Source organism: Chelonus insularis, unplaced genomic scaffold (assembly GCF_013357705.1).
Source record: "Chelonus insularis isolate UGA/USDA-ARS -01 unplaced genomic scaffold, ASM1335770v1 contig_95_pilon, whole genome shotgun sequence".
Lineage (NCBI taxonomy): Eukaryota > Metazoa > Arthropoda > Insecta > Hymenoptera > Braconidae > Chelonus > Chelonus insularis.
This window is the reverse complement of record NW_023276784.1, coordinates 162,256-172,865: the sequence shown is the minus strand read 5'-3', so window position 1 is coordinate 172,865 and position 10,610 is coordinate 162,256. Positions and strand designations below refer to the sequence as shown.

General features: G+C 33.8%; 1 protein-coding gene across 1 annotated transcript; it reads left to right on the top strand.

Moving 5' to 3' along the window:
* The first annotated feature begins 347 nt into the window (after positions 1 to 347).
* Positions 348 to 5,285, top strand: LOC118073054 (toll-like receptor Tollo). The gene has a single exon (XM_035093332.1). The coding sequence runs from the start codon at positions 625 to 627 to the stop codon at positions 4,507 to 4,509; it is 3,885 nt and encodes a 1,294-aa protein (XP_034949223.1). The 5' UTR covers positions 348 to 624; the 3' UTR covers positions 4,510 to 5,285.
* The last annotated feature ends 5,325 nt before the right edge of the window (positions 5,286 to 10,610 follow it).

Below are 10,610 nucleotides of genomic sequence, written 5' to 3'. Positions count from 1 at the left end.
GCATGCGAAAAATCATTTCAATTAATTTTATCACAACGATGTGTCTACACGTCTTCCATTGATGTTCACACAAGTGCCGGCGACTTGGAGAGTCATGTGTTTACCTAGTAAGTAGTGTTGTCAGTTTGTAGCATTGAAGATTACCAGAGAGTGAGTGAGGAAGAGATCAATTGAACGGGAATCAGAGTAAGAAAGAGCGTAAATAAAGGAAGAACGATAGACATTTAAAAAGTGGGGGATGTGCAAGATGCTGAGTACAACGTGGGACAGAGTAGGGATATATTTCCTGGTAGGGGAGTAGTAGAGTGGGGTGAACGCAAGAGTCGTGTAGTCGGTCGCAACTCACTTGGATCAGTTGTCCACCGTAGGAGTTCGGGTAATGTTATTTGTTCGGTGGTAAATCTCCTAAAACACGCGACGACTATTAAAAAAGTATAAGAAAAGTAATTTCAAGTTAAATATGCCCTACAGTTTAGGGATTCTACGAAGTTCTAAATTACCGAAAATATCCTAAATCGTTTCTTAGAGAAAAAAGACTGTGGGAAACAAAGTGATAGTGATTATGTGTGCGTGATGAAAGTTTTTTTTAGTTAAAAAACATCATATTCCAACTAGTGATTCAAAATGGAAAAACGCGTGTTAGAATTTTTTGTGTGCATTTTGCTGTTAGCATCAGCCTTAGGGCGTAGTATCACAAGTTTAGAAGCACCAAGAGGATGTGAATGGACGAAAGAGAATAATATTCAAAACCTAGGATGTCGGTTAAGAACAATTGGTAATGCAGTGGAGATCCTAGGGAATTTATCAACAATAGCAGCTGAATCCGTTGGAAGTTTGACACTTGAGTGTAACGATGCATTGTTTTTCGAGAGTCAATTTGATGAATCTCAAGATTTTTTGACGCCGCTAAAGAATGTTCAAGGATTAAGCATTGAAAGATGTAAGGTCCGTTACCTTCCAGGCGGTGCTTTTGCATCAGCACATAACTTGCATCGTTTTAGTCTTAGGACGGAAAACAACGACTGGTCGGGTATGTCATTGGAGATACATCGCGACGCACTTCGTGGTCTTAGCAACCTGCGGCAGCTCGATCTTGCCGACAATAATATATGGACCCTGCCGACGGAACTGCTGTGTCCCGTGCCGAGTCTTGTGAGTCTGAACCTCACGCGCAACAAGTTACAAGACATTGTGTCGTTGGGATTTGCCGACTGGTCGGCGACATGTACGCCAAGTTTGGAAGTATTGGATATCAGTGATAACGATTTGAGTGTTTTGCCGGACCGTTCTTTCAGTGGATTGAAAAGCATGAAGACTTTAATGTTACAAGACAATAAGATAAGACATGTTGGTGATCATGCACTTGGTGGGCTGTCATCACTTCAACAATTAAATTTATCAAGTAATAGACTTGTCGCTTTACCGCCAGAGTTATTTTCTGATACTCATGAATTACGTGAATTAATTCTTAGTAATAATTCACTATCAGTTCTTGCACCAGGTCTTCTTGAAGGTCTAGATAAACTTCAGACTCTAGATCTTAGTAATAATGAGCTGACGAGCCATTGGATAAATCGTGACACGTTTACTCGACTAGTTCGTCTAGTCATTCTCGATTTATCCTTCAACGCTTTGACAAAGATAGACGGATTCGTGTTCAAAGGCCTTCTTAGTCTGCAGGTATTACGGCTTGAGAGGAATAACATCGAGATACTGAGTGAGGGATGTTTCTCATCGTTACGGAATCTACACTCATTGACTCTCTCACACAATAAAATAAGTCGATTCGATCCAAGTCACACGGTTGGACTTGGGTCCATCGTTCAACTTTTTTTGGACAGCAACAGACTCCATACCTTGCATCGTCATGCCTTCGTTAATGTTTCAACATTACAAGACTTCTCTCTGAGCGGAAACTCTTTCACCGATATACCTGAAGCTATTAGGGAGTTAAAAAATCTTAAAACACTAGATTTGGGTAATAATAAAATATCCAGCATAAATAATTATTCATTTGTTGGTCTGAATGAACTTTATGGACTCCGTTTGGTGGATAATAAACTTGAAAATATTACAAGAGATACTTTCTCAGCTTTACCAGCTCTCCAAGTGCTTAATTTAGCTAGCAATACAATCAGACATGTTGAACAAAGTGCTTTTGCTCGCAATTCAGTGCTTCGTGCTGTTCGACTCGATGGAAATCAATTGACTGAAATTCGCGGAGTTTTTACAAGTATTTCAACCCTAGTGTGGTTGAATGTATCAGACAATAAATTACTCTGGTTTGACTACAGTTATCTTCCACAGAGTTTAGAGTGGCTAGACATGCATAATAACCAGATAAGTGAGCTTGGAAATTATCAGATGGTTCATGGAAATCTGAGAATCAAGATGCTTGATGCTAGCTATAATTATATCACTGAACTATCAGATGCCAACATTCCTGACGGTGTTGAGACACTATTTCTTAACAATAATCGTATACGTAATGTGGCATCAGGTACTTTCTTACGAAAGACAAGTCTAGAAAAAGTTGTACTTTACGGCAATGAGATCAAACATTTTGATATTACGGCTTTAGGGATTCAAGAAGTGCCAGCAGATCGTGAGATTCCAGAGTTTTACATTGGTGACAATCCCATTCTCTGCGATTGCTCGATGGAGTGGTTGCCGAAGATAAATGAGCTCTCGAGACTCAGGCAGCATCCAAGAGTCATGGATCTTGATTCTGTCACCTGTGACATGGTCCACGAGAGAGCAACACCAAAACGTCCTCTATTGTCACTCAAACCCAAAGACTTTCTTTGTCGCTACGATGCTCATTGTTTTACTCTTTGTCATTGTTGCGAGTTTGATGCCTGTGATTGTGAAATGACTTGTCCGGACAACTGTTCGTGTTATCATGACCACAGTTGGTCTAGTAATGTCGTTGATTGTTCCAATGGTGGCTATAAAAATGTACCAGAAAGAATACCCATGGACGCAACGGAAATTTATCTTGATGGCAATAATCTTGGTGATCTTGGTAGTCATGTTTTTATTGGTAAAAAAAGACTTGAAGTGTTGTATTTAAATAATAGTGGAATTTCTGCGCTTCATAATCGAACTTTTAATGGTGCTCCAGCATTACGTGTTCTCCATCTTGAAGGTAATTCACTCCGTGAGCTTCGTGGTTTTGAATTCGATCAACTAGAACAACTTTCAGAACTTTATCTGGACCACAATGCTATTGCTATGGTTGGAAATACCACATTTAATAAAATGAAGAGTCTGCAAATTCTCCGCTTGGACAGTAACCGAATCGTTGATTTCCGGCCGTGGGAAGCACTTGCTGGGGCTGGTGCAGGTGCTCGCGTTGCACTCGAGGGTAATGCTTGGAACTGTGATTGTGCCAATACAGCAAAATTGAGAGTCTGGTTAAATCAACATCAAGGAGATGCTGAGAAAATGTATTGCAGAGATGGAACTGAAACTTTAGCACAAGCATTAAGTCGATGTGGGGATCCACTACGAGAAGCTGTTTCCCGTGGGATTCCAGAGTCACCAGTGGTGGGAGGTAACTTTGTACCGCTTTTAGCTGGTGCTCTAGTTGCCATCATAGTCATATGTCTCATCATCGCGTTGGCATTTGCCTTTCGTCAAGATGTACGACTTTGGATTCATTCCCGTTACGGTTTACGTTTGGGTAAAATGGCTCCCCCACCAGATGAAGAACGTGAACGACTCTATGATGGTTACATCATCTATAATGAACAAGACCAAGACTTTGTATCTGGATGTGTATCAGCAGAGCTTGAACAATCAGGTCTTACACTTTGTCTTCATTATCGTGACCTTCCACCAGCTCATCCTCAAGAAGCTCTACTTTCAGCAGCCTCTGCTGCTCGAAGGATTGTTTTATTGCTCACACCAGTGTTTCTAGCCAATGAATGGCAACACCCAGAGTTCCGTGCTGCTCTTAGATGTGCCCTAGAGACAATCAGACCATCATCAAGACGACGACGTGTTGTTTTACTTCTTGCTGCTCAAACACCAAGAAATGATCCTGAACTTCAACTACTATTACAAACATGTGAAGTAATTGTTTGGGGTGACAAGAGATTCTGGGAAAAATTAAGATTCTCCATGCCTGATCCCGCAGACAACAGGCGGGACGGCAAGAAAATGAATGACAGATGTGGAATGAGAATACCAGCGCGTTACACGGCCGCGCCTTCAGCTCCGGCTGATCTTTGGACCAAACCAAACGCCGTTTTGGTTGCCCCGGTCCATCATGCACCCACACCAACCCCCACGCAGTCAACCTACGTTAGTTCCGCATCCAGCAGAACTGAAGATGAGGACAGCGGCGCCGAGCATCAACATCACGGTTACAGTGCTTTACACACTGCTAATGGTAGACCAGCCAGTCTTTCTTCACGTGGCAGCCATTTATATAGCACTATACCTGAACCACCATTGTCCCAGCCTCCTCCTGGCATGATCAATCCTCGTACTTATTTCGTCTAAACCATGATCTTCCCTTTTTTTCCAAGTCTCCCATTACAGTCCCGGTCAAGAATCATTTTTTATCATGCGGACTCAAGATATATTACGTTAATTATGCACCTGATCCGCTTTTTTTTTTACCTTTTTTAATTTATTTATTATCTCAAACTCTTGCTGATAATTATCTGCATTTTGTTATAATAGAAATATGTCTTAAGTTAAATTGACAACCATTATAAGCATCATCTCCAGCAGAATATCATTCAAAAAAATAGTTCAAAAATTCGAGTAAAATCTTTGAATTTTAATTTTAAAATTAGCTTGATAGATGGCGATGATGCTTTTGGTGGTTAGAAAGTGCTCAGATAATTTTGACTGTGACTGTAAAGTCTTGTACATAATTAGTTTATTTAAAGTGCGGGAGCAAAGAGAGAAAAAATACTATGGGGACTGAAAGACTGTAATATTCATCATTGTAAAGGTGTATAAGTGAGTAAAAGCGTTCTAATCTGTGGCTGTCAAAGGCAACAACAAGACAGTGAATTTAAATGATACTTAAAAATAGATAAATTTTTTTAATTGCTGTCGAATTTTTGCCGAATGACTCTTTTTTAGAGTCAACGCTTACTAGTTTTTTAAGATACATTCTCTGTAAATAATGTAACTTTTGTAAATAGACTTTAAGGGGTTTGTTTGAGACAAATCTCAACGAGTGGCCCCCTGGGATATTATTAAAAATATTTCCTAGATAAATAAATATAAAAAATATAAATAAATAAATCTTTTAACTATTATAATTATCATTATTATTATTAAAACAAATCATTAATTATTATTATAATTATTATTGAAAATTTAATCTGTTGTAAATAATTTCACAATGCATTTTATCTCACTTTTAGTGCATTTTAAATTAATTCATTTACCAAACTCATCAGCGAAAATCGTTTTTTTTTCAAATAAACAAATCAAAATTATTGAAAAAAATTATTTGTGTTATCATTTAGATATTAAACCCTGCTCTTGTAATGCAATAAATTCCATCAAATATCAACTTTCACTTTCGCTTGCGGCCATTGTTTAGTGGAATTTGAGACTGTCATCAGTTTTATTGTCTTTTCACTGGGATTTTGAAAGAGACAGGTCTAAATTATTTATGTTGAGTCAGTTTTATGAATAAATAAACTCTAGAAGAACGTATAACTTTCGAGTTTGGTGGTGAAGATTTGTTATAGGGTCAGCTGTGAAATTTTCTCAAGTTATTTGCGATGGATTTTGTAACGGAATTCTTGGAATTGTGAGCTGCTTTGGTATCAATTTTTTGTTATTTAATTATCAAAATTACTCATTGGAATGACTCATTGTCAGCAGCGTTCAATAAACGGAGACAACTAAAAGTTAAAAGTAAGTAATATTTAATTAAAATTAATGATTTATAAATATTTTTGACTATTTTTTTATACACTTTCGATTGTTAAAGAAAGACTGTTGTAGTTGGAAATCAAAAATTTCCCTCTCTATAAGATCCAACGAGTTCCATGTTTTTATCTCACTTAGTTTAACCACAATTAATTTTTGAATAACCATTACAATAATTAAATTTCCATCAGTACTCATTCTACTGGCTTGTTATCAGTGCTTGATAAATAAAGACAGCCAAAGTGAAAGGTAATACCTAGATAAAACTTCCATCGGACTATAAAACAATTTGTTTCAATTTTCAATTAATGTTTATTAATGCTTATAAAATATTGTGTATACTACAATGCAGAAAAGTTTAAATTTACTATCTCAAATCACTCTGTAATATATTTATTTACAAAATATATAAATATTGAATAATTATGGTAATTACTCATGGTGAAGCTGAGAAATTGATAAATAAATATCATATTGCATATTTTATTTTAAATATACATTTCACTTGAATAAATAAATCAAGCAAATACATATTAATTGCATCGATATTCGCTGAGTATGTGTGTTAAAGTTATCATATTTATCATTAAGTTATTTTCTACAAATTAATCAAGCACACAAATCTAGACTCTTAAGCTATCAATAGATTCCAGCGATGAACTTATTATTCAAATTAATATTGTCATGATTTTTTGATTTACTATCACTCTACATCTCTTATACATAAAATCTTCTGAGTCGACATTAAACGAAGAAAAAATAGAACAATGATTCGAGATGATTCAAACTAGACTATAAAATGCATTCTATCAACGTTGGAGGAGATTTGATATTGCCTGAGTCTCTTAGGCAATCGTCTCCTCAATAGTCTTTTGTCCTAGGTCTAGGTTCCAAAATACATTGTTAATATACTGATTCTGTACGTTACTTATAGAAGAATTGGCCTCAATAATATAACTGTGGTTTTCGTTTGATCATTAATTACTGTAGAACTTGATTATGTTACTTATTGGATCCAAAACAAGGAACTGATGTTGGAGACTTTGGAGTAGTTTTTAAAGTTGTTTGTTTTGAACTTCTAGAAGTTGAACATATCTGAAAGACAAAAAAATGGCAAATTAATTTGTTTTTCTTTTACAAATACATATTTATAAAAGTGATGAGAAAAGATTTTAGGATTAAGTAATGATTCGAAACTGTTTGGAATAATTAAAGAGTAATGATAATATCGAATAGTGTTTTATTAGAATTAATCTTGTATCCTTCATATCATTATCTAGGTCAGCTAAATATTCACAACTGTACTCATCAAATCCATCTAAACGATTACTTTTTTATCACAAATTTTTTTAATATCAATACACAATCCATCACAGTTGTACTCTCCGTTTGCACAGTCGAATTCCAACTCTTGATCATTCAATCTAGAGTTTAAATATAAGTCAATGGTATGCTCTGAATAACCAGTTCTTGAGTTTTTTGCATCAACTTGTTTGTCATATCAATATTATGTACTGAAAGCTTTTTTAATAGACGTGGTCCAAAAATTTCTTCCAGAGTTTTATTGCTTTCAGTGGTTAAAAAAATAAAAGAATGATTTACATTATTTTCTATTCTATAATTTTAAATATTAATGATAGTAATTTGAATGTAAGTCAAAGTACTATATTTTAAAAAACTCTCCACGATAAATAATACAGCTATTACCAAAGTTATCAAGTTTTGAAGCCAGTAGGTTTAAACCATGGCAACTTCAATCAAATTAATTACTATTAACTTAGTGCTGTATTTTTAATTAGTATTATGAGCTTGACTTCATTAAGAGTTGTACATAATAATAAATACTTTCTGAAAATTGAATCCAGTTTCTGATGAATCGAATCAAAAACTCTTTGATGATAAAATGTGCAGTCAATACTATTTTTTGATCAATCGTCTACCAAAACTTGTATACAAAAGAATGTAAAATTCTTTCATTTTTTACATTTCATGAATATAATATTTTAAAAAAAATATTTCTGTTATGTTGAATGGATGAATTGAAGTGGATGATGATAAAATCCAGTACTAGACAAACAAAGGTGTGAATTGATCGATATTTGAGGAATGTCATGTTCCAATAGCTAAGCTAGAATGAGCAATTGTGTTGATAATAAATTCGACTGTCATTGGATAGAGAATTTAACAACAAGCATAATCGAATCGACAAGCTAATAATTCTTATCACGTCTCAGACAGAAGCAAGAGTCAGCAGTAAGCAGGATATAATATCAGACAGCAACTTTGTCTACCCTTTGCGTACGTAGTAGAAATATTCGATTCTTGTATCAAATGTGCAACGTCAATTCGATTCATATGGCATTCGTTGGAACTCAGAATATGGTTTAGTTATCGAAAGCAAACCGAAAAATAAGCTTTTTGCATTTCTCATTGTCTAGGTCTTACCAACACTCTAGATGGCATTCAAGGGATGACTAAGAGCAAATAAATGTTGTATTTGAGATTCTATCAGCTGACATCAGATAGTATCATTTAGAGGTTTGATTAGAATTCCTTTTTTTTGTTTTGTCAAGTGATCTGGATTTTTTTATTTTTTGCAATATGTGAGATTTTCAGTGAGGTTCATTACAAGATGAATCATTTACTGAAATGGAAAAATTAGAACAGAAAATGATTTTTATTGACAGTATTGAATTAAAAGTGATGATAATGTTTAAAAATTGTGAACAAATTTTGTAAAATGTAATTATTAAATTTTTTAATAACACTTCTGGTGGTCGAAAAACGACTTCAATTTCGCTGAGATTAGAAATCCAGTCTTGCTGGATCCAGATCCAATCATTGCTTTATTAGTTTAATCACAGGTATTCTCAGAATGAATTAAACAGTGATATCATCAAGCAAAAAGACATTAAGAAATCAATAGCAATTTGATAAGTATTTCAACTAATTTTTTAGGCACTTCCGGTTGTTAAAAAATGACTCCATTGTAGTGTTTGAGATCGGCAATTCAGTCTTCTATAAGATCCAGTCATTACTTTATCTTTTTAACTAGTAATACTCTTGGAATAAATTAAAAAGTAAAGTCATTAACTAAAAACTTTTCGAACATTGCATAAGTTTATAATTTTGATTATGCTACATTTACATGCGATTATTTCTTAAACAATACAAAAGATAGCTATTGATATATTCATGAGAGTTGAAACAAAAAAAAGAAATTGACAATCAACTGAAAAATCGAAACGATAAATCCTTGAGTCAAATACTAAGTCAGTTCTTAAGAATGATTTAAGATAAAGCAAAAGCCTAGGCGTGTATCAGTTGAGCTTGAGTGCAATCTGCGTGAATTTGCATCATAATGAAGTAGATGAGACAGCAGAAAAGTTTTTCGACGATTGGAAAATATTTTCCAAACGGAAATTAGCGATTTTATCAAGAGATTACATTTAGAGGTTTTCAAGAAGTTGATGTATATCAGTTTAGGACATAATTGCGTGATTCTTTATCACTTAAAGGTGAAGAAGATGATGAATATGAAGGGTATAATTGTTCTCTTTCCGCACTAAACTAGTTCAACACTCTACTCTAAAGCTTTAAAAGCTTGTCTTGATGTGGCCGGAGTGCACCGTAGCCAGTTATAAGTTTTCAAGTTAGCTCTCATTTAAAACTGACGAGAGAAAAGTTTTAACGTTGGTGCCATCTTATTCCCGTTTACGTGTGCGATAGTGAAGGGGAAACGAACAAGATGGAAGAGGAACGATGTTGGAAGAAGAAAAAAAAGAGAGAGGGAAAAATGAGATGATAAGGATGTTTTATCTGATGATATTTCACATTTAGATGTCATTTATAATGAAATGAGACGTTGAATAGTATTTTTGAGTTTGTAATGTATTTTTTTATTAAAATAGAGCATTCTGCTATTGAATTCAATGTCGAAACTTAAAAGTTTGCATCTTTAGCTTTAAAACGTGCTATATACAATTGTTTTAGCATTTTTTTTTCACTGAGTTTTGATTTTTTGAGAAATAAACAGTCTCAGGTAATTCGTTTTTGAAATTACATCCTAGCTGGTTCAAAATTTTTTTGTCAGGTAAATAATAAGTATAGTTGGGTAGAAAATTGTCTGCCATTTCCAAAAACCTGACTAAGTGTAATTTTTAATCAAATATTATCATAGTTAAGAGCCTTTTAATTTCGTAGGTACAAAATCATGATAATTCCAATCAAATCAATCATAGTTTATTATTACGAATCAAAATAAATTTTTAAATAAATTTTTTTTTTCTAGTATTAGAGACTGTGATAGACATTATCTAGAGCAACACATGTTAAGTAATAGAAAAATTTTAATTCAACTCCTAATGAATTTTTTATTAATATTTCCAAGTTCACTAAAGATACAAAAATTATGTAAATATGTTAAAGATAAAAATTATTAACTAAATTATTCATTTATGATAATTAATTTCCTCCAGAAGTCTAGGTCATGGTCAGTTGATGATAAAAAATTTTTAAAAAACCGACAAAATTCTTAGAATTGATTTTAATTATTTGATCGTACTAAACAACTAAATAATGAGATAGTTTTTATTTTTTTGTCATCAAAAAAATTCATCATCTATCGAATTTAAATAAATTAACAAATAAAAAAACAGATGTCTTTATTTTTAATAATATAACGTTTAGAAAAAAATACACAT

Excerpts from the sequence above, each read along its gene's own strand:
- LOC118073054 (XM_035093332.1), top strand. The coding sequence starts at position 625 with ATGGAAAAACGCGTGTTAGAATTTTTTGTGTGCATTTTGCTGTTAGCA.